The sequence below is a fragment of the Passer domesticus genome, chromosome 8 (assembly GCF_036417665.1).
Source record: "Passer domesticus isolate bPasDom1 chromosome 8, bPasDom1.hap1, whole genome shotgun sequence".
Classification (NCBI taxonomy): domain Eukaryota; kingdom Metazoa; phylum Chordata; class Aves; order Passeriformes; family Passeridae; genus Passer; species Passer domesticus.
This window is the reverse complement of record NC_087481.1, coordinates 45,080,952-45,104,458: the sequence shown is the minus strand read 5'-3', so window position 1 is coordinate 45,104,458 and position 23,507 is coordinate 45,080,952. Positions and strand designations below refer to the sequence as shown.

General features: G+C 58.8%; 3 protein-coding genes across 8 annotated transcripts in view; 1 reads left to right on the top strand and 2 right to left on the bottom strand.

The window, feature by feature from the left end:
* The window catches only part of ARMH3 (armadillo like helical domain containing 3), a 122,726-nt gene extending 119,787 nt beyond the window's left edge, over positions 1-2,939 (bottom strand). For 2 of the 6 annotated variants that reach the window (XM_064431085.1, XM_064431091.1), the window contains exon 1: positions 2,242-2,274. In XM_064431085.1, coding sequence (XP_064287155.1) covers positions 2,242-2,249 — 8 coding nt within the window. In that variant the 5' untranslated portion in view covers positions 2,250-2,274. The other 4 variants (XM_064431087.1, XM_064431090.1, XM_064431089.1 and 1 more) reach the window with 4 other exon arrangements.
* HPS6 (HPS6 biogenesis of lysosomal organelles complex 2 subunit 3) lies at positions 2,927-7,022 on the top strand. The gene is made up of 2 exons (XM_064431083.1): positions 2,927-3,192; positions 3,448-7,022. The coding sequence occupies exon 2, from the start codon at positions 3,449-3,451 to the stop codon at positions 5,894-5,896; it is 2,448 nt and encodes an 815-aa protein (XP_064287153.1). The 5' UTR covers positions 2,927-3,192; position 3,448; the 3' UTR covers positions 5,897-7,022.
* A 2,207-nt stretch (positions 7,023-9,229) lies between these two features.
* LOC135306706 (prominin-1-A-like) lies at positions 9,230-19,185 on the bottom strand. The gene is made up of 25 exons (XM_064431084.1): positions 19,043-19,185; positions 18,624-18,774; positions 17,526-17,581; positions 17,091-17,296; positions 16,556-16,676; positions 16,364-16,427; positions 15,862-15,951; positions 15,419-15,609; positions 15,265-15,339; positions 14,901-14,964; positions 14,524-14,683; positions 14,138-14,290; positions 13,532-13,655; positions 13,298-13,380; positions 13,004-13,088; positions 12,753-12,896; positions 12,437-12,508; positions 12,216-12,305; positions 12,058-12,111; positions 11,660-11,740; positions 11,302-11,370; positions 11,115-11,204; positions 10,699-10,811; positions 9,805-9,822; positions 9,230-9,421 (listed from the first exon to the last, which is right to left on the bottom strand). Exons 2-25 carry the CDS (start codon positions 18,751-18,753, stop codon positions 9,370-9,372), a joined length of 2,385 nt encoding a protein of 794 aa, XP_064287154.1. The 5' UTR covers positions 18,754-18,774; positions 19,043-19,185; the 3' UTR covers positions 9,230-9,369.
* Between the last annotated feature and the right edge of the window lie 4,322 nt (positions 19,186-23,507).

Sequence of the window (23,507 nt, the reverse complement as noted above, 5' to 3'; positions counted from 1 at the left end):
TTCAAAGCCAGCAATTGCCTCCTCCCTTCCCGAGTGGATGCACCTGGGACTCAGTGTGATCATGCTTTGCCTTTCAAGGTGCTCTACAGGTACATCACTCAGGATTAAAGGAAAGTTGTTCAAAAACTGCCTCCATCATGCAAGAGGGGGAGATAAACCCCCGTATAAAAGTTAATCACAGCTCCTAAAGCAATATGTTACAAGCTAAGCACTCATTAAATACCTCAGTGAAGTAGCAGGAAAAACTTGCACTTAATCCATGTGATGAATCTGTAAATACTGGACCTGAACAACAGGCAGTTACAACACAGGTCCCAGCACTCATCCATCGCTGGAAGCAACACACAACCTGCACCCAGCACACAAATTTATGAATCCCAGTGCACAGGGAATGCCTGGACCCAGTTCCTCTGTTAAAATCCCCAGGACCACCCATCAGCAGCCCACTATTGAAAACAAAGAGAGCAAGAACACAGAGGGCTTTTTTCAAGGCTTTAGAAACCACCATGGCCACATTTCTGCCATGAGCCCTCTTGCAGCTTATTCTCCACAAACTCTTGCACTGGCAGTTACAGATTGTGCAAGTACATCCACACTGCTTTTATATTCCACCCAGTGCTTACAACTTCATTTGTGTATTGTCCATTGGAATAAAAACCGCTCAGACTGTGCTTTCCTCTACAACTGTAAGGTGCTCAACCCACCAACAAGGGAAACAGTAACACAGCATACAAGCTTTGGATCCATGCTGCAGAATTTCCAGGTGCCTTCAGGCAGTACATAATGAGAAACATATTCTGAAGGTGTGCTAATGACAAAAAATCCATAGAGATCCTACTTTTTCTGCAGTACAAAGCAACAACCCCCAGCACAGCCACAGTATATATATTTTTACTAGAAATTCCTTCTACCCCACTCAGAGCAGTCTATGTGCTTCTATATAGTGCAATCTAAAGTTACACCACTTATAACCCATTTTTTACCTCTTGAAAAAATAGAAAAGCAGCTTCCTAATGCAAATACAGTCACATGCTACTTCTCCCATTGCACCTGCTTTTTAGATATAAAAGAGTAACATTTGAGCTATGATTTTAACACTTCATGCATAACTGCATTTAATTTCTATATGTCCAGTTAAAATAACATCCAATCCATCAACTTCACACCACCAACTAGCTATGCTTCTTCCTGTCAAGTCCATTCAGACAAGCACTGCATGCTTCCACCAGCATCTGTTCACACCATTTTCATACAAGGTAATTTTTTTCATTTCACCACACTTTCTCTCTGTATTCCTGGCTACCATGACCAGCTCTCTCATGTCACAAAATGATTTTGGGTTTTCACTTTTCAAGCGCTTTAGAATCCATCCCACATAGTTTATCATTAAATATTCTGCACTGCTTTTACACTCCCACCTAAAAGCTCATGTCACCTGCAGACTGTTTCAAATGCCTTCCTTCTGAAGAAAAATACTCTCTCTATAACCTTCCCCTGCCCTTTTCCCATGGCTTCAGCTGGTGGTGTGGATCCAAGGCCCATGCTGAGTACAGTGCAGCTGCATAATCTCGGCTCTGACTTCTGAAGTAGCTGCTATGCTCTAAGAAGCTGCACAGTAAAGTCATGCTAAGATAAGAAAGGTGGAGCTGCAGAGTGGGTAACATTTTTGAGATACAGACCATCAGCAGCACAAGTACTCAGGAGTTAAAATGCAAACATGAAAAGGTGTAAGTTCAAAAAAAAAAAAAAAGGGGAGCCAGAATATAGCAACTCAGCAACTCTGAGCAGCAGAGGCTGACCCTTTCCCTCCTAAGGGATGTGTGCATGGCTGCCTGGTGTGTTAGCTGGGGGAGGGAGCAGATGAATGCTTAGCCAGCAGCCCATTAAGGCCTGGCTGTTCCTTTTGTGCACCCTAGCCAATAACTGTTTAACTTTTTTACACTGTATGTACCCTGCCCACAGTATCTCTTTGCAGACAGCAAAAGTGCCATAAATGACACAGTGGATCAACCTGTTATCACTGGAAAGCCACACTGTTGTCCTTTCCTCCCCTCGAAATTCCTCTTCTACATTTTTGTAAATTTCCTACTAGAGCTCATACAGCTGGTGAACTGCAATCACCACGCATTGCAATGATTCAAATTATCTCATTGCTTTGCATATTCCACCCACCCGCTCGCCCTAATTGGCTCTCACCATACATTCGGATTACAGTCTCTGCTGATGAACAAACTTTCTTACAGCCACATACGCAACAGGGTTCGACCGAGGCCGCAGCTCGCCCATGCAGCAAGTGCCGGTGCCTTCAGCATAATGGGCACTGGAAGCTCCCAGTCTTTACCACAGCTGCTGCTGCCCTTTGCTTTGCCCGCACAAGTGTTCGGAGAAGGGCGAGGTGAACCAGACCCGGGAATGAGCAGCGGACGCTCGTTCATTTCCTCGCAGTTATCTCGAGCCCAAACCACGGGCGGCCGGGGACGGCGCGGCCCACGAGCAGCGGAGGCTGGGCTGCGCCAGGCCCGGGCCTCCCCGGGCCGGCACCGGGGCACCGCGCCGCTACCGGCGGGCCACGAGAACCACCTCCCGCCGCACGGGCTGCGCGCGGCCGCTCCCGCAGCTCACCGCGGTGGGCAGCGAGCGGCCCCGGAACGGGGTGCCGGTGCCCAGCGGGGCCCCTCGCGGCGGGGAGCGCACCAGCGCCGCGGGGCCCCCGGTGCGGCGGGACCCCAGTGCCGGAGGGGCAGCGGGGGCGCGCCCGGCCCCGCGGGCGGGGTCCCGCGTTCCCCCCGCCGCTCCCGCACTCACCTGCGGGCAGCCGCTCCCCGCACACCGCGCAGGCGCCGCGCGTGCGCCCGCCGGTTCCCCGCGCGGCCGCGGCTCCCGCAGGCGGGGCGGGCCGGGCAGGCTCCTCCCCGGGCCGGCCGGAGCTCGGCTCGCCCCGCGGGGACTGACACACGCACGTACACACGCGCCCCGGTAACAAATGGCCCCGCCGTCTGCGGGGACCCGCGGGTCGCCCTCGGGACGCGGCCCCGCGGCCCACCCCGCACCGGCGGCGGAAGTAGGAGCGGGACGGCCCGCGGCGGCGCGGAGCGGCTCCGCCCGGAAACCCGCGGCCCCGTGACTGCGCAGCGCTGAGCGGAGCTGCCGCTGGCCGGGCCCGGCCCCGGCCGCCAGTCGCCGCCGCGGCAGGTGGGTCCCGGCGGGAGCGGGGCGTGTGCCCGGGCAGCGCGGAGTGCTCTCGGGCGGAGCGGGGAGCTCCGGGCGCGGCCGGTCGCTGGGAGCTGCTGCCGCGGAACCGGCTCGCCGCGGAGGAAAGGCGCCCGTGGGCCCTCCTAGAGAGCCGAGGGAGCGGGGTGCCGCGGAGTGGGGTGTGGCGGGGCTCCGGGAGGGGACCGAGTGGCGGCTGCGGCTCCGTGCCCCAGCTCGCCCTGCTGTCGCTGACAGGATGAAGCTGCGGCAGCTCTCCGACCTGAGTGACTTCAGCCGAGGCCACTGGCTGCGGGAGTTGCTGTGCCGCGGAGAAGAGCCCAGCCACGTCCAGTCCAGCCCCGACGGGCAGCACCTCCTGCTCCTGCAGAAGAGCCGGCCGCCCTCCCTGCCGCGGGTGGTGGCCTTCCAGCGCCACAGCATCGCTGGAGCCGACCTGGAGAGGAGCTGGCAGCCGCCCCAGCCAGCCCCTGTGGGACTGCTCTTCCTGCAGAGCCCTGTGGTACCGGGCTCCTGGGTACTGGCCGTGGTGTGGGAGCACGGCCGGACCGAGGTCTGGCACTTCGTGGTGGCCGTGGGCTGGCAGCTGCTGCAGACACTGGAGCTGTGCCAGGGTGCCCGGGCACGAGTCGTCTCCGTGTGCAGCCAGGGAGCCAGCCTGGTGTGGTGTGAGGAGAGGCCGCCGCTGGGTGCTCACTCGGACGTGAGCAAGTGTGCCTTCAGGTTCTGTGTGTGTGCCCGTGCTCTGGAGGTGGGGGAGCGGGGCGTGCGGCTGGGCGCTGTGAGGATCGTCCTGCACAACAGCCCCGAGTGCCAGGTCCTGGCCTCTCCCCAACACGTCTTCCTAGTGCCTGCTGCTGCAGGCTTTGCCACCACTTCCAAATTCCTCCTCATCTGGCATCCAGAGAAGGCAGAGTTCACCATCACAGCCCCCTCTGCAGGCTTCATCCACAGCAAGGTGCTGCGCTCCAGCAGCGAGTCAGACTTCAAGAAGCTCCTGCTGGGTTCTGTGGGCCTTCTCTCAGGTTTTGCGCCTCTGGACATTCACACCTCCACTGTGTCCAACAGTGGGGGTCTGCTGCTGGTGAGCACAAAGGGCTCTGTGAGTATCGTGGAGCCAGATGGGACACAGAGGCATATCTTTGACCTGGAGGGCGGGCCCCTGGCCCACGGGAGTCTTGTCCAGCTGAAGACTTTTGGCAGCATCCTGGCCTGTGTGCTGGCTGGAGTACTGTACCTTGTCGACCAGAACAGTGGAAGGCTTGTAGAAAAGGAAGTCCTGAGCATGAAGGAGGTGCATTTCCTGGAGTCCCAGGGAGAGGAGGATAGTATCCAGCTCCTCAGTCAGAGTGGCATCTACAGCTTTAGCTTTTCCAAACCTGAGGACAGCAGCAGGCCTGAGCCATGCCTGGTGGAGATGGTGTTTGAGGAGGCCTGCAGATATTATCAGAGGAGGAGCCTCAGCAGCTCCAAGCTGACGGTGGAGAAGTTGAAGAAAGGTGGTACATTCCAGGCTCCTGTTGTCCTCGCTGCCATCCTGCAGCACAGCCTCCACCAGAAGCAGAAGCCAGCCCGAAGCCTACAAGACACTTACGCCAAGCTGTTGAACGCAGTGAGCCAGGAGCTGCAGAGCTACATGAGCCTGGAGCTCCTCAAGACTTGCGTGGTGTGTGCCCCAGAGAGTGAGGTGGAAAGCTACTGCAAGGAGCTGGTGGAGCAGGAGGTCAGCCGCATTCTGCAGTCTGACATGGACAAGGACAACTTGGCCTACCTGAACTCTGTCTTTTCCTCCTTCCCCAAGGCTGCCTGGAAGGCCACAAGGAGCTGCCTGCAGCTGCAGCAGAATGGGGACGGCCTCTTGGTAGCCAGGGCCACCCCAGAGGTATGGAAGAAGGTCCTGTGTCAGCCGCAGCTGGAGGAGGTGGGTCAGAATGGGATGGTCCCACTCTTTGAGCTCATTTGCGGCTCCTTCCTGACGTTCAAACCCAAGTGGTTGCCCAGCTTTGTGGAGCTGACCCAGCAGTACGTTAGCAGCTCTTGGTCGTACAGCAGCAAGGAGGGCCCAGAGGGCCGGGTGCCACTGTACAAGAGAGCACTGGGAGTGCTGGCCCGAAAGAACAAACACGGCAAGGCAGATGACGAGATGGAGCTGGAACTGCTGCTCTGCAGCAAGAGGCCTAAGGCCGTGCTGCAAGCTCTGCACCTTCTCATCCATCTGAAGCAGTGGCAGAGGGTGGTGGAGGTGGCAGAGAAGTTCTCCAAACTCAGCCCCTTGCTTAACAAGGAGATATTCATCGCGCTGCTGGCTGAGTTTGCCCAGCACCGGGAGCTGGACCCTTACCTGGACAGGCTGTGGCCGCTGTGCCCTGCTGAGCTCACCGCCTCAGACATCCTCACCACGGTCCTGCAGCACCTCCCTCATTCCCAGGAGGACCCAGTGCCCTTCTCCAGCGAGGGGAACCAGCTGACTGTGGGCTTGCTTAAGCCACTGCTGCAAAGGGTTGTGCAGCGTCCCAGTGTCCAGGACGAGATGTACTCAGATGCCCTGCAGAGCAGCACCTTCCCCCCTCCCACCCCACCCCGAGAGCACAAAATCCCCTCAAAAGCAGTGGCTGATGATGTTCCTCAGCCATCCATGGCAAGGACTTCCTCGCCCTCAGCACTGCTACAGGATGACAGTGTGTGAAGGGGGGAAGGACAATGTCATCCCAAGCCTTGGGTGCACAAGGAAGGGAAATCCTACCTGTGTTGGCAATACGGAAGCCTGATCCTTTCTGAAGCATCCCTGCAGCATCCCAAAGAACCTGCTGGGTGGCTGAGGCTGGGGGATCTCTGAACCAGGGCAGGCTTTCTGGTTATTTTCCTAGCAAGTGCAATTGTGTGTGTGCCAGTGGAAGAGCGAATGCCAGGTGCATTTGCAGATGAAAACGCTGGCTGCACTACAAAACTACAGAACTGCTCCCTGCCCAAAGCACTTTGTTTTCAGTTTGTTTGGCTCCTTTCTAGCTCCACTTCTATTTCCGTGATCCTCTGGTACTGGTGGTGGAGTGGTAGGCAGTACACAGTCTTTCCCCCCCCATTCTCTGCTTAGTGAGCTGGATGGTAGCTCCAAGCTCTGCCTGTGAGAAACAAGGCATGTTTCCTGCAGCTGGGTCACTGAGTCCTGCTGCTCTGGGCTCAGTCAGATGCTAAATGCCAATGCACAGCTCAATGGCACTGGGGTCCCAGCACACACGCTGGCAGTTGCAGCACTCCACACATTGTCTCACCACAACTCCTCTGGGATCAGTCCTGTAGCTGTGACTGATTGCAGCTACTTAGCTGAAAAGAGCAGCCTAATTCCCTTATCTCTCTGTCCCAGACAGTACCCAAACTCTGCTGAGCTGAGAAGCTTGCAGCAGGCTGTGAGAGCTTGGGGCTGGCCCTGCCTTTCCCTTTCCTTTGTGGAAGCTTAGATTATGCTGCAGGACACCCGAGCCCTCTGTTCCCATCTCCTCTACCTTTGCCCTTTGCATACAAAGGGGCTTTGTCAGGGTTGTCTGGCTCATATTGTGCCTCTGTTTGCAAAATCAATGTAACTTGAGAGCAGTTTGTGCAGGAAGATCCAGGTTCCAGCCTCTCTCAGGTGCCCAGTGCCTGGCCCCCTCCACCAGGAGGGAGACCCTCGCTGTGGCTTTGCATTCTGGGCTCTGGTGTGAAGGAGCTGTCTGGTGCCTTGTTGGGCTGCGGGAGATTCACCTGCATTAATCCTCTTGAGAGTGGTCTTAAGTGTGGAAGACAGACTCCTTTTAAAAATAAAGGTTCCTAAAGCACTGCTGAGGTGGTGGTGGATGTTATGAGGGTATGAGGGTACACACCCTCAGGAAGAGGGCAGTCTTGTTTTGCCTCTGGTGAAAAGTGGCCAGGCTCATCTCTCTGGTCCTGCCCAGCATGGCTCACAACTGGCAGAGCTGGGCTCAGAGAGCGTGCCCACATAGCTCATGCCCTCTGTGGTACTCAGCTGCTTACCACTGTGAATCCAGGGAGGCAGGAGTCTGCGCAGGCAGGCTGGAGCTATGTGCCACAGGGCAGGGCCATCCAGGCCATGCAAGGCTGCGGCTGGGCCCAACAGAGAGTTGAGGAAGGGAGGATTTTTTTCTCAAGAGCTGCAAATTCTCTATATTTTAGGCAAACTAGCTACAGAGAGCACCTGGCTAGCCCAGCAGAGTCCTGCTGCCAGGCACAGTGTCAGAGCTGTCGTTGGAGAGGTTATTGTTTGTGAAACCACTGTAAAGAGGTGGCAGGGTCTCCCCCAGAGAAGGCCTCGGCTGCGGAAAGTCCCTGTGGTGGAAAAAGGCCTGGCAAAGAGGAAGAGGAACTGCTGCAATGGTTCCCTAGAGACTGGCTGGCTATTGATGAGACCTTCCTTGGCGGGGTCCTTGTGCTGTGGCCATGGGGCACTGTGAGTTTCCCTCTCTGGCAGCTGCCACACGTGAGCAGAGGGAGCGGGGCCTGAAAGGAGAGCTGGTGGCATCCACTCTGGGCATTCTGTAATGAGCTGTCCTTGCCTCCTCTCCAGGCAGCTGGTGGCCTTGCCTGACTCTGCTCCCACCCATTTCCCAGGGCTGTTTGGGAGGAGGATGATGGATGGACCCCAGCACCTCTTAGAGCCACATGGCTACAGAGACTGGAACACTGCCCTGGAGCTGCACTGAATGGGGAGCTGCTGAGAGCAAGCCCCACACCTTGGCAAAGGCTGTGCAGTCATTTGGGGGGATGTCTTCATTGCCAGGGCCAGGTTTGGATGCAGGTAGCACAGTGAATGAGGGTGAAGCTCCCTGCTTCCAGCACTGGCTCTGCAGAAAACAGAGAGCAGGGAAGAAGCAATGCCCACAGAGCCAGCAAGCAGAAACTGGAGCCAGCAGCAGTCCTGTGTGAGCTGGCAGCCCCGAGGCACAGCAAGGGAAGAGGAAGCAGGAACATGACGCAGTAGGGACGGCCTGAGGCCTGGGGGCAGAGGCCTCCATGTATGGGCTCCAGACAAACAGGAAATAGAATTCTGGAGGCTGAGGGTCCAGGGCAGAAAACTGAGCTGAATGCTCTCCAAGGGGTTGTTTGATATCTCAGAGCAAGAACCAGGAAGGGTGAGCATCTCTGGGGGAAGCAGGGGCCAAAGCAATCTGAAGGACAGATTGAGCTGACTGATAGGCAAGCACAGGGCTCTCTGCAGTCACACTGCTGGGGGGAGACAGCGGGAGGTAAGGCCGGTGCAGCCTCAGATAAAGCCCAAAGAAAAACTAGCAATTAGATCTGAAGGCAAGTGGGAAAAGCAGTAAGAGATGCACGTAGTGGAGGGGGAGCTGGCCTGGCCCTTTCACTCTGCTCCAGAGAAACTTGGACTTTGCTACAAAGGAAATGAGTCAAGCTGCTCACGTATATCCCCTGTGCCTGACACAGCTTTCGGGATGGGCCCTGCACTTGCACCAAGGGGCAGCACAAAGCAATACCTGAACTCGCCCCAAAGCTCTAGACCAAGTCATCCTTGATTTATCTGTGCATGCAGCTTTTTCTGAGCAGAGCACAGTCTTTGCAGGCGTGGGCACAGGAAGTACCCATGGCACCATATCTTGCAGAGAGAAGGAGGTGTGGGCTGCAAGCACCCCATAATCTCACTGGAAATCCACAGATGATACGTGCTAGGGTTGCCAGAGGGAAGTCCTTATGTTCTGGGGACAGCTTGGGGTGACACTTCATAGACAGGAGGCTCTTTGTGTGGCTTGTCCCAGGGAGGGACCTGGCACTCACCCACTCAGAGGTGCAAAGGGCTGCCCAGTGAGGGGAACACCACCCAGTCTTGGTGACACTGAGCTGTGATCCTGTATCGACCTGGCTGTGGGCAGAGCACACTTGGGAACACCAGGAAGAGCCCTGTGGTCCCAGGCACAGCCTCAGCTCGTGCCAGCAGTGGGGAACCCTCCAGCCCCTCGCCCTGCGTACTTCCATCACTGCTAGACCTGAGGAGCACAGTCACATCCCACAGTGCACACAAACACACCATTTATTGTTTGGCACCAAAAATTACAGCCTTAGAAAGAGGCAGGGTCCCTGCAAAAATAAATAATCACATTTTTCAAGTGAGGGGGTCTGTTCATTTCCTCCTCCATCTGCGGGTGATGGGAGCTAATGCCTTGTGGAAGGCCTGGGGATTTTGTAGGCGTTGAATGTTGGTGGCCTGCAAAACCAAGGTCACGTATATCAGCCACAGAGTGGGGCAAGGGACAGCTCAGGATGCACTGGAATGGTCAAATATCAACCCACTCCTATCACCCAGTCCTACAGGAAATAGGGTGTGGAGACAGCTTCCCCAAACCCACCACCCTGGGAGACTGGGACCAGCAGCACCTCCAGACTTGGGAGTGTGGGAAGCTGATAAGGTTCACCACAACTGCATGCACTATAAAAGTCCCACCTTCACAGCCATCCCCTGGTACCAGCACACTCCTTGGTCTGCACTCACCCTGGTCTCCACCCCCCTCCCTCTGTCCCCTGCCCCCCCTGTACCTACAGGGGCTGCCCCCCACCCCACAAAGGGACCTGACAGTGTAAGTAGCTTACATCTCAAAGTCTTCCTTCCTAGAGGGGAGAAAAAAGAGGGGACAGTGTTAGTGGGGCAAGAAGATGCCTTGTGGGACAGGACAGCATCTCATGGTGGGACAAGGTCTCCCATGGGTCACAAAAGGAGAGAACATGGGCTTCAGGGTGCTGGCTGCCTGATGTGAACAGCACTGGCTCTTAGAGGCCCCCAGAGCATCAGTGCTCCTTGCCCAGGCAGGCAGAGCAGGGCCCCACGCATCTCCCTGTGCCTCATCTTGAGCTCCCCGAGGTTCCTGGGCGGCTGAGCCCATGTCTGCAGCCAGCTGGAGGGCTGGCAGGAGCTGGGGAACCCTCAGCCCAGCAGCTGCACCACAGGGCCACAACATAGTCCTCAGGAGCTGGAAATCCAGCTAGAAACTGCTCATACCCTCAGGGGTCAGTGCCTGTGCTGGTAGTGGCCAGGCAGAGTGTCCCAGAGGGACAGCCCCAGGACACGGGTGGCCACAGAGGTGTGAGCAAGCACTGCACCCTCGTGGCAGTGCCACCAACCATGCAGCACACTGCATTCTGCACAGCATCCAGCTGTGCTCCCATGCCAGTGCTCCAGCACAAAAATGGTGCAAAACAGAGCGAGTCAGGTGGTGGACTCCAGCCAGGCTGTGGCTGCAGCCCTGCCAGGCTCCTTCCACCAAAGGGAATGCACCTTTGTCTGCCCAAACAGGAGGTTCAGAGCAGGCAGAGGAAAGCTCCAGAACATCCCCATCCTCAGGGGCTGAGGGCCCCAAGTCACCTCTCAGATCCTCCCCAGCCCACATTACTTTAGCATGAGCCCCACAGGCTACCACGGGACATGAAGAACAGGTGGCAGGGGGACCCCAGACCCAGAGTAGTCACAGGGGTGGGACTGCTCCTCACCTGTACACATCAGCAATATCCATGCGGCGGTAAAACTTGGCAAGTCTGACAGCCAGGATGATGCTGGGCAGCAGGAAAAAGGTGCACCAGCCCAGGCTGAACCAGAAGGCATTCTGCCCAGGGTGGAGGAAGAGCCATTAGGTCCAGAGAGCAACTGGGAGAAACTCTTTTGCTCCCAGCGCTCCCCAATGACCACCCACTCCTCAGAGCCTGGCCTTTCCTCTGAGCCACAGCACTTTGCTGGGCAGAGGCTGAGAGCTGCTTCCTGTGCATCCCTGATCCTTCCCTGCATCCCTGATCCTTCCCCGCATCCCTGATCCTTCCCCGCATCCCTGATCCTGAGCATGAGGAGGACAAGAGGACCTCACTGCCACCCCACACGTGTGTGTCACTCTACACACCGCTGCCCCACTCACCACAGAGTCCATGATATAGTCACAGCCAATGACCTCCACATTATCCAAGGACTGAGCTATGGGCTTGCAACGTGCCACATCTTCTCTCACCTGGAGACATGGTGGGGACAGCATATGTCAGCATCCACCAAGCCCTGCAGCTCATTCTCCCCTTCAAAACCACCTCACTGAGGAAGGCTCAGCTTACCCTGCTCTTGGCCCATGAAATGTAGGTCTCAAAGAAATCCAGCAGCTGCTCCAGGAAGGCCAGTTTCTCCTGGAGGGGCAAGCACAGAGTGGAGATGTTGCACCACCAGCCCCCTCCATGTCAGGACCAGGGCTCTCAGACCACCTCAGCCCAGCAGCAACAGGGCTGGAGGCTTCACCCCACCCCAGTCCCTTGCCAGGGGTGCCATAAGGGAAGGGGGCACCCAGGGGTGCAGGAGGCACCCAGGGATGGCAAGCAGGATGAGCAGCCAGACAAGGTTTGGGTTCCCTGTATAGAGGGAGGTCTTGGTGAGGGGGTCTGGTCTGTGTGACCTGACAGCAGGGCAAGGCAAGCTCACATTCTTGACGATGTTTGGCATCTCCCTCTCCAGGAACTCCTGGGTTTTGTTGGCTTTGTCCAGCGCAGCTGTTGTCTGTCCCTGAGGTGAAAGGTGCTCTCAGCACTGTGATCTAAGTGGGTCTCTGCACTGCACTCCACCAGCCCTGCACAGCAGCACTCCCTGGGGCATAGCCTCTCAGAGCTGTGGTGTTCCCAGCAGTGACACGCTGGTAGTGCCAGGTACCTCAGGTGGAGGGAGCCTGCACCTGGCAGGGTGCATGGCCTCCCTCCCTCTACCCCATGAATAGCCCCTGCAGCCCCCAGACTGCAGGTGAGCCCCACCAACTCCACTGCACGACCTTGAGGGTGCCTTGCAGGGTGCCCAGGACTGGCATGCACTCCCCTTGTGCAGCTTACCTCTAGCTGGGCAGCCCCACTCTGCACTGAGTAGATGCTCTCCTTCAGGCTTTGCTGGGCATGGAGAGAAGGGGGATCAGAGGTGCAGACCCCACAGCTCAGACAAGACCTGCCAGCAGGCTCTGAGCTCTAGGGAAGCCCAACCCAGCATCGCTCACCAGTGGCTCAGAGAAGCTCGCCTGCATGTCCTTTTCCAGCTCCCTCAGGTCGTGAGCATTTTCTTCCAGGCTCTCCTTCATGTCTGTGCCCTGGGAGAGCTGCAGTCAGCAGTGCCCAGCTCTGTGCCTTCCCTCAACACTCAGGCAGGCACAGAGGAGCCCAGTAACCAGTGGCTTTGGGGACAGGGTGGCTGTGGCCCTGGGGTATCATGGTCTCTCACCACTTTTCCTGCCAGCTGCTCCAGCTCTGCAGCCAGATCCAGGAGGCTTCCCTGGGTCATATTCTGATCCAGCTGCAAGAGGCAGAGACAGAGCTATGAGAATGAGGAATGGGGTGCACAAGGGGAGCTATACCCCTTCTTTGTGGGACAGAGAAGAGCCAGGGCCTTCTGGGCAGAGGATGTGCCTTGTTACCCTAATGGGTTACACAGATGGCAGAGGACTCTCACAGCAGCAAAAAGGAGAGTGCAAAAGACCTCCTCAACCCACATCCAGCCCCTCCACCCTGATCCCAAGACCAGGCTACACCCAGCACACCTGCTCCAGGGTGAGGGTGAAGTTGGGAGGCTGTCCAGCCCGACTGGCACTCAGCAGCAGGTCTTTCTGGCTCTGGTTGAGCAGGGAGATGGGGCTTAGGGTGATGTTCATCTTCTTAAAATCCGTGGTGATATTTCCTGTGTACTGCCAGAGCAAAAGGGGCCATGATGGGACAGGTGCTGGCCCCTCACTGTCCCCTCAGCCCTTGGTCTGGATTCCTGCCCTCAAGACCCTGGCACCCCCACACTCACCTGGCTGATATTCAAGAGCTCATCCAGGGACACGCTCTGGTCCAAGTGCAGAGTTTGCCACAGGGAAGCATCTTGCTGGCACTGCCTGCAGGATGGGGGCATGGGGTTTAAAACAGGGCAGGTAAGGGAGACATCCTCACCTGTGCAGGTAGGTTGCACCTTGCTCCTTCCCTGCAATCAGTGCCAACCCACAGCCTGGGAAGGTGGGGCATGCTGCCCTGCTCCTGGGGATCATCTGAGGGCATTGACCAGCTCTACCACCACCAAAGGCACAGTGTCAGGGCTGGCACCCACCTGTATATCTCTGAAAAGTTTGTCGTGTCACCCTTCAGGCCCAGCAGCTCTGAGAGATTGAAGTTAGGGACCTTGTCCAGGAGCTGAGAGAAGGAAAGAGATGGAGAAACTAGAGATGGTGCAGGGCAGGACACTTTGGAAGAGCATCCTAAATGGCTAGTGCTGCCTCTGCTCCACCAGCAGCCCTCATTTAGGAAGCAGTATCTCCAGGCAGTTTCCCCACAGCAAGCTTACCTGGAAGAGCTGCTGGTTGTGCCAGGACTCACAGAAGAGCATGTAAATGTTCCCCCCTAGCACGAAGCTGATCATCACCAGCAGCATGAGCAGCCAGTAGAAGATGAAACTGAAGCCAACCCCTCTGCCAGGACAGAAATGCCATCAACACCAGCAGCCCAGTGGCCCAGCTCTGATGCTGGCATTGCCCCCAGCTCGCAGAGCCCAGGGGCTGCACAGCCCTCACCCCCCCAGCTGTGGGAACACCACCCTTCCCACAAGCTTGTCCCTGTTCTGCCTTCAGACCCCAGAGCATGACCAGGCTCTACCCTGGAGCGTGGTTTCCAGAATAGCTTCCCACAGCTTTGCAAGCCAGCACTCCCCCGCAGAGGTGCAGGAGCCGCACACACTGCCAGCCCTCGCCGTCAGGGCAAACGGGCTCCCCTCAAATGCCTCTCACAGCACCACGTTTGACCTTCAATTCACCACCTGCACGGGGAGTCACCACGGGGCAGGCCCCTAAGCTGCAGTCAAATGATGATTTAGGAGCTTGAGCATTCCCAGGCCAGCCCTGCCCACCCATCCCACCGCTCCCACACACGTCCTTGGCAGCCAACTGAGCCTCACGCCATGAAGAAGTTCCCGCCAGCATCGGAGAGGCTGCTGCGCTGCGTGGGCAGCACGCCTTCCTTCAGCCCCAGGGGCCCCAGCAGCAGCCCAAAAACGTTGCAGAAGACCACCAGCAGCACCGTGCAGCACAGGAGGGCACACAAGATCAACCTGGGGCAAGACAAAGGGCGGGAGTCAGCCAGCAGCACCTGGGACCCTGAGCAGCACCCTGCAGCCCACTGGCTGCCTTCATAGGGAGGAAAAAAGTCCCAGACACCACAGCAGGGAAGGGGCATGTGTGTCTGCAAGGCACAGCTCTGACTACCCTGCACCCACAACCCTACCACCCAGCAAGCCCCACTCCAGCAATGAGAGGAGCAGGAGCCTAAAGCTCCGCAGCCCACCTGAGCCCATCCCAGGCGATGATCGGCTCCCTGTACTCCTCCAGCACCAATGCAGAATTGTTCACAAAGGCCCCAACTTTCTCCTTGGCATCCAGGAGTGGCAACCCTTCCTGCAAGCTTCTGATCTCCTGCCTGACAAGGAGCAGCTGGTCCTGGCTCTCTGCAAGGAACGGGGACATGCTGACATTGCGAGGTCCTGCAGGGCAGCGGGGACTCAGAAAGGATAGGAAAGGAGCAGTCATGGCCAAGGATGACATTGGCTTGATGGCACCTGGGGACAGCCAGGGCTGCAGGGAAGGCCTCCAGGAAAGAATGGCTTGAGAAGGGAGGAGGGAATCCTCAAAGAGGGAGAAGTCAGCACACAAAGCCCTGCTTACTTGCCACCACTTCTTGGGACTGCTCTTGCACCTTGTCAGGGGTCATGGCCAGCGTTTTGTTAACCTGCATCCAGGGAAGCACAGCATGAAACTCACATCCCTGCCTGCAATCCAGGGCTGAGCAGCACATCCCCTTGTCCCCAGATCCTAGTAACACACAACAGCCAGGCTCCCCACAGCACCCAGTCCACCCTACCAGTGTGCAGGGATGGTTGGGACAGTGAGCAGACCTCAGGCCAGCCCTTCCCTTGGTGTCACACACTGAACTCCTGACAGAGCTCTTTCCAACCCACACCCTGTCAGCAAGCCCTGACAGTTGCAGGAGCACCCAGCTTTGTGCCTGGGTGAAGGGGACACCCCTTACCTCCTCTAAACCAGTCTCCATGTTTGCCTCAGAGACCTCACGCAGTGCCTCCAGCTGCTGCTCCACACCTGGGATCTGCGGGAAGAGCCTGGGGTGAGGGAGCTGTGGGGACTGGGGCTGCTGGGGCCCTCACCCACACCCTGCCCCTGCTCACCGTGCTGAAGTTGGCGGTGAAGACGAGCCCGTCCAGGGACACTCGGCCACACGGGGAGCCACATTTCTGCAGGGTGCTGTTGAGCCTGTCCCGCAGGCTGACCAGCCGCTGGCTGTAGTTGCTCTGCAGCTCCTCGAGCTCCGAGCGCCTGATGGCAATGTTGGCAAAGGTGTCCTTCAGCTTCTCCATCCCTGGGGAGATAGCGGGGAGCTCAGGGCCTTATCCTGCCACTGTGGCAGGGACTCGTTCTCATCCAGCTGAACTTTGGAAACGCATGAAAAAATGCAGCATAGGGGCACCCCCAAAGTCATGGCCCTTGTCCCAGGGTGTGGCTGGGAGGCCAAAGGGATCCACCTCCATGGGAGCCTTACCCAAACATGCACCCACCCCATCTCTTGGTCCCCCTGAGTCCCTTGCCAGTCTCCCAGAGATGGGGCCAGTACCTTGCAAGAGGCTCTGGAGAGACCCCAGAGCTCCATCCGTGCTGCTCCTGATGCGTGAGGTGATCGTACTGCCCAGTTTGGGCCCAATGTCTGCAGAGATGTGAGAGGTGGTGTCAATAACAGGATCCCTGCAAGGTCCTGGGGCTTACAGGAAAGCTGGTGAAAACACTGACACCACCAGCACCCCTCCCTCACCCACCCCCCAGGTGGGGGAAATGGGGATATCCCCACTCTCCCACCACCTGCATCACCCTTCCCAGAGAGGAGCCTGAACAGGGAAAAGCAGAAACTGGAGCAGAGCTGGAGCTTGGAAGAGCCTCCAGACCCAGTCCTTTTAGACATCCCCTTAAGTACAAGCCCAGTGGCCCCCAGGATCAGCAACCACCCACAGGGCAGAAAGGTAAACCCACACCACAGCCCCACTGCCCAAGAGCCCCCAGCCCTGGAGCAGCTGGCCACAGGCCCTGGGGATGCTCCAGCCCCTCCCGTCGCACGCCCTCACCCTGGAGGCTGCGGTTGGCATAGTCCAGCGGGACATCGCTCTTGTTGATGATAAAATCAACTTGCTGTGGGGACAGAGATGTGTGTCAGTGAGGGTGGGGACGTTTCTCTGCTGCCCTTCCCGGGGGGGCTTTGGGCTGCTCCTCCCGCCTGGCCCCTTGCCCCCAAGACGTGGCAGAGGGATCATGCGTGCCTGGGGGATGGAGGCCAGGTAGGTCTGGACATCGCCCAGAGTGTTGTTCACATTGGGAAAGGTGCTCTTCACAGCCTGGGAGAAGCGGGTGTTGCTGATGAGGGCACAGACACCACCAGCCCTACAAGGGAAAGGTGGCAAAGTCAGCATGTGGGGAGCTCAGCCCCAATGCTCCCCCCAGTACCCCCCAAATCCACCCACACAGCCCCCAGCCTGGAGGATCTGGAGCACGCCAGTGACTCCTGCTTCCAGTGCATCCCAGCACGTGCCCTGCCCCGAGGGAGCAGAGGAGGGACGCAGGAAACTGGGGCACGGCAGAGCCCGGTACGCCGTGGGGAAGCTGTGGGGAAGGGTCCGCACGGTGCCAGGGCGCAGCCCCCCGGGGCAGCTCCCCACCGCCGCCGCTTCCTCTGCTTTGTCCCGCCGCGCCGGGATCTGCCCCTGAACAATGGCAGCTTCCTGGCACGGCCGCCAAGCGCCGGCACTTCCAGCCACCCCCGGGTTCCATCCGGAGCCTCCCGGCCGGCGCACTCACAGGAGGAAAGCGGAGAGCAGCAGGACAGAGGCCCAGAGCGCCCGGCGCCGGCAGCGCATCCGCCGGCCCTGCTTCTGGTACATGCGGCCCCCGCAGTGCCCGCAGCAGCGGCAGCAGCAGAAGCAGCATCCCACCAGCGGCACGAGGATGGCGAGGACGACTCCAAGGGCCATGCACACCAGGAAACCCAGTTCGTAGAGCAGCAGCTGGGATAGGAAGATGAGAAGCAGCATGACACTGGTGCCCCCAAAGGCCCTTCAGCTCTGCACACCCTGTCCAGACCCAAAGAGACAACATGGGTCCCCCCAGGGAGCAGAACATGTCCCCTTGCTGCTGCCCAGCATCCAGGGCTCAGCCTCAGAGCAGCACCCACCAGCACCCCCCAGTCCACGGTGGTCTGGGGCTGCCGGCTCCCCACCCCAGCTGCCTGCTCACCTCGTGGATGTCCTCCTGGCTGAACCCGCTCTCGGGCTGCCCAAAATTAATCAGCTCTGGGAGACAAGAAGCACAGAGGGCTGTAAGCAGGTGCTGGGCCCCCTGGAGCTCTCCAAGAGGGCCCCAGACCCTGCTCACACCTCCCAGCCTGAGGCATCACCTCCAGCTCAGACCAGCTCTGAGTATGGCATTTTTCTCCCTTGCAGCTGCCCTCCCCAGCCATCACATCATGCAGCATTTTTGCACCCAGGAAAAGTGCTGCAAGCCCCCAGGCTCTCAGGGATTCACATAACAAGGGAGTTCCTCACCACCGTGGGCATAAGGGACACTGCCCTGGAGCTGCCCTCCTGCAGCCCAGCCCTACACAGAGGCCCAAGGGCACTGCCAGTAAAGAATGAGTCCTGGGGCAAAGGCCCGCTGCCACGCTGCCCCTTTCATTCCCAGGGCTCTCCCTGCCTGTGCCACTTGCCCTCATTACAAGCCTTGATGGCACATGGGGACACAGATTGTACCCTGGTGTCTATGTGACACAGGTCCACAAAGCAGGACCTGTGCTGCCAGCCACACCTTTGCCAGAGTGTTGATGGCAAGCAAGGGTTGAAGCCAGTGAAGGAGGAAGCACAATTGGCAGTACCCAGAGTGGCATTTCCCTCCAGGTGGGCAGCACATACCCCATGAATATGGAGCAGCTGCAGGGTCCTGGTATCACCTGTGCAAACCTGCAGCTGCTTTGGGACAGAGCTGTGACAGCGACAGGAGCAAGGGCAAGCGCTGGCAAGCAGGGCAGTGCACAGAGAGCACAGTGCTGCCACTGGCACCAGGACACACTGCTCTGGGTGGCCAGCAAACACAGAGGGCTGCAAGGCAGGCAAAGACCCTGCAGGCACAGTGGAGTTTGCTGTGCACATTTTTGGGATTAAGATACCTGGAGGGAGGATGGGGCAGGTGGCACTACCTCTAACACCTGTCCTGGGGCCCAGCTAAGACAGCCCCACAGTTACAGGCCATGAGCAGGACACAGCTGGCAGTCCTTGGGAGCCCACTGCTGATTACCCCAGCCATTACACCACCAGCAGCCCCCCGCCGCCGTGCACCCACCTGTGGGCAGGGCGTGTGGCTGCACCAGCCGCAGGAAGCCGTGTGCCATTGCCACCATCCCCGGCGCGCTGCTCCCCGGCGCCTCGGGGCCGGGCCCGTACGTGGGCTTCGAGATGTTCCCCAGCTCCATCGCAGCAGCTCCTCTGGACACCTGGGCACCGAGAGGAGCTGTCGGTGTCGTCGGGGCACGGAACCACCCTCCCACCCTGCCCTGCCTCCTGCCTCTGACCAGGAAACGCAGAGAGAAAATATCAGGCACCTGCCCGCTCCTGCCCGGAAGGAAAGAGCTGCGGGAGAGCCCCGAGGAAGGGTGGGTGCACCCATCCCCACCCCTGCGAGCAGCGGGGTGGGCAGCCAGGCAGGAGGTGCCCAGAGAGACCGGGGGGCTGTGGGGGCTGAAGCGGATTCAGAGCACTCACCGTGTCCTCCGACACCTCTGTGCAGCCACAGCTGCGGCAGGGTCCGGCCGCAGCGTGCCGGCCCCGGGGCTGTGGCTGGTTTGAGTTTCAGCGGTGACTGCTGACAAGCTGTTCGCCGGGACAGAGGGCGATGCCGGGATCGCCCCACCCTGCCGCCTCGGGTCGCCTCTCTATACCGGGGTCAGGGTCACCACCGACCTGTCCGACGCAGGCATGGGGAAGAGTCCCGCTCCTCCCTCTCCGCTAAGCTCCCTGCCCGTGCTGGTTTCCTCTGTCCCAGCCCAGGAGCTGCGTGGCCCGGGGTGATCCCGAGGGCAGCCGTCCCGCCCGCTCCGCCCCACACCATCTGCATCCTTTCGGGATGGGGCGCGTTGAGCCGTTCAGAGTTTCAACACAGACCAGCTGTGGCCACAGAAGCAGGTTTTGCATCTCAAAACCTTCCGAAATGGGGCACTGCGGCAAACCCGGCATTTCTCACACGCGTCCCGGTCCCCCCAAGCGGGGAACAGCCTCAGGGGTCCCCAGACAGCATTTTTCCCAAAGGCTGGGCGCCCGCTCGGCTCCATCCCCGCTCCCCGCGGAGCTTTCCCACGCCATGGCTCCATCCCCCGCCCCGCCGCGGAGCTCCGGGAGCGCAGCCGGGGCAGGAGCGGGGAGGGGCCGCAGGGCGCTCCCGGTTGTGCCAAGGACGCACCCGGTGGACGCGGGGCAGGTGCCCGGGGGTCACGTCTCGGCAGGCAGAGCTCCCAGCTCGGCACGGCTCCGCACCGAGCCCGCGGCGCGGGGCCCCGGAGCTGCGGGGGGCCCGGACAGAGCCGCCCCTTCCGCCCCCGCCCCCGGGGTCTGTCCTCCTCTGCCGAGGGGGAGCCCTCTGCCCCACCCTTCCCGCTGCACCTTGGCACTCCTCCTTCAGCCGAGGGGCAGCCCTGCTCCTGGCCCCATCCTGGCATCCTGCATCTCCCCCAGAGACCCCGGCCCTGTCCCGCATGGAGGAGCCGGCCGCCCGCAGGCCCTCTGCCCTGGGGATGCTCCCTCCTTGTCTAAGAGAGCCAGCACTTCACCCACACTGCCGGAGCCACTGCTGCCCCTCCAGCAGCCACCCTGCCATAGCAGCCCTGCCGAGAGCCTGCCCCACTGCCCACCCTGCCCCTACGCCTGCCCTCAGCTGTGCCCTGCACCCTCCACCTCCTGCCCCGAAGCAGCTGGAGCCCCCAGCATGGTCCTTGGCCCCTGCCCCGTGTCCCTGCTGGGGACCCCGTGGGCTTTTGGACAGGGACCAGCAGGGACTCTGGGTGAGCTGTACCTGAATGACCTTTGCATGGGGTGCTCCCTGGTCCCTCCAGCACCCACGGCTTGCTCATGGCCACGTCCCAGTTACTGCTTAACTTTCCTTGGCACAAGCAGGCATCACTGCACTCTGACCTCAGGTGAAGGTGGCCCCGGGAGGAGGGCAGCCCTGCTTCAGGTTTTCTTCCTGGTCTGGCCCATGCCGGGTGCCAGTGTCATGTGGCACCCTCTGGCACAGCACTGGCACTGGGGAAGAGCAGCAGAGGGCACAGATTCATCCCAACAAAAAAAGAGAGGGAAAAAAAAGCAACAACTAGTGAGTTTCCCGCAGCACTGGAGTTGATGTGGGGAGAGGTTTGGGAGCTTCACAGGTATCCTTGGGCTTTCCAGGTCAGACCTCAACCCTGGTGTTGCCTTGGAGCCCTCCAGCAGCTCTTGGGTGCATGTGCAGGATCCAGCCAGGCATATGCAGGATCCATCAGAGATGGAGGATCTGCTCTACAGATTGCTCCCTTCCCACCCAGGGCATCCCACTGACCCTGCCAGAGCTCAGGGCATGTTAGAAATGAGGGTATTTATTGATGCCTCAGCTCTGGGTGCCACACCATGGGCTCACGGGGGCCATCCTGCCCTCACCTGCCCAGCCATGAGCTCCTACCACAGCACCTGTGTCCTGCAGCCCCCTCGACCTCAGCCCTGTCATAGCCCGGTGATGTCCCTCACTGCAGATGTCCACCCAACCCCTGCTCCTACTCTGAAGATACAGGCCCATCCTGCTCTCACCCTCTGCTGCATCAGCCCTGTTTTACAGGCATATATCCCTAATATCCCTAATAAAGCTGGCACAGGGCACCCCAGCTTCTGGGAGGAGATTGTTAAAGTCCCCTGTCCCTCCTTTGCTCCCCCAGGACACCTCCATGCTGCTCAGCTGCTCCTGCCCTGCTCCCAGGCAGGACAACACGGCCCCCACTGCTCCCCAGGGACGTGCCCATCACCTTGGTGTCGGGCAGGCCTCGAGCTGCTTGTTTGCTCTGCCCTGGGGACTGGGCCATTTCCCAGCAACCCTCTGCCTTACCCTTGCTGGGATTTCTGCTTTCCGTGGCATGGCAGGGAGCCAGCTGTGTTGTGCCTGGGAACCAGCAGGCAGAGGCAGGCCAGCATCATCCAGGGAACACAGTGAGCTCTGTACCCACACTCCCTGCCAGGGTACCAGGGACATAAGGAGACAACTCCCCTCTGCCTTGCCCACGTCAGCCTGGTCCCATGCTCAGATATAAGTGATCAGGACAGCTTCAAACCGAAAAGTCATTTTATTGGTACCATACATGACTCATAAATGGCACAAACTATGGAGGGGAGGAAGGAAGAAAAAAAAAAAAAAAGAAAAAAAAAAGGAAACAAAAAGGCATTACAGTGTGCCCATGGCAGTGAGGGCTCTGCACCCTCCACAGCAGCCGTGCAGCATGGCATGGAGAATCGTACCTTAACTGTGATGCAGAGCCCCCCTCCCTGCCACACTGGGCTCCCACCCTGGGATCCCACCCACCCCTCAAAGGGGCTGTGGGGACCCCCGTGCCTGGGGGTCTGAGGGGCCGAGCCCTCCAGCTCCAGCCTGCCCATGGAGGGGCCCAGGAGCCAACACAGGCATCTCTCCAGGGATCTTCAGCTTGACATCACTCCAGGGCTGACTCAAGGCTCTGTCTCCCTGCCCAACCACAGGGACAGCAGAAGGAGAGGACACACAGGGTGTTCCCCACCCGGTCTCAGCCAACCTCCTGCAGTCTCACCCATGACTGGGCAAACCATGGGGTGCTAGTAGCACCCCTGCAGCAGCCAGAGCCCCGAGCACGGCAGGCCCTCAGTGACACCCTGCCAGCCCCAAGCCCCATGGGGCAGTGGGACACGGACTGTGGGATCCCCAGCAGGGAACTGGGGGGTGTCTGACAGAGAGAATGGAGTGCACCCCTCACTCCCCCAAACTTCAGGGCTGCTCTGCCTGCCCCAGGCTCCCTTACGCACGCAGACAGACACACAGACCTCTCGCACACACACTCTTACACACACTGATACCCCCACTAGGGCAGTCCCCTCCCACAGCAGCACTTGCTGCAACCCCACCACGGGGCATGCCAGGGGGTTCCCACAGGCAGCCCAGACTCCCATCTTCCCCCAAAACCCCACTCCAAGGCTGCTGGGGTGAACTAGTTAGTTAGCACAAACACCCTCCCCCGGCACCTCCCATCTTCTCCTTGGAAAAAGCCTTGGAAGGGATTATTTTTTTTTTCTCTTTTTTTTTTTTTAAACCAAAAAAACCCCCCCAAAAATTATTATTTTTCTCATCGTTTCCCCTAACATCAATGGAGGCACCTGCTCTAGTGATAACACATTGAAAGAACAGTATCGTACACACTGTCTACAGCGCGGAAATGTACAAGCACGAGGTACACGAACCCGAGGGGGGAGCGGGGACAACAGCACACAAGATTTACATTGAGAAGAGAGGCGGGGGGCTGGCCCCCCGACCTCTGGAGGGATTAGAAAGGAAGTCTGCAAAGTCTCTCCTTGGTTTGAAGCTCTCCGAACTGGATATAAAATGAGACTTCCAAGAGAAGAAGCCTGTACAAAAGTCAGGACAGGGTGAAAGGGTTTGGGACAGGAGGGGGGAATGGGCAAGGGGGCTGAGGGGGTATTTTTCCATTTTTTTTTTCTTTCTCTTTTTTAAACTTACAATTTAATAATATTATTTTTTTTTTCTTAAAAAAAGACAAAAGTAGGAGGTACCAGGAGCCAGGGGTTCCAAAGGGGCCCCAGGCAGACTCACGCAGGGTGGAGGGAAACACAGGGGCTGCAGGCAGGGAACAAGGGCACCGGCTGCTCCAGCAGAGCCGCGGGTCCTCCGTGCCCCCCAGCCCCCCACCACGCACTTCCTATATACAAGGGTCCCCCCATGGCTGTGCTGCGCTCTCGCTCTGGGCAGCGAGGGGAAGGGGAAGGTGCAGGAGAGTGGGAAATGTGACGGGGCCCTATCCTCAACACCATCCCAGCACTGCAGGATCTGACCCTGGCAGGAGGAAGCCCTGTGGCAGAGCCCGAGGCACAGGGAAGGCTTTCCATCACTGCCCCTCCCAACCAGCCCCATGTTGGACTGGGGATGTGCAGCCCCACCACAAGTGGCTGC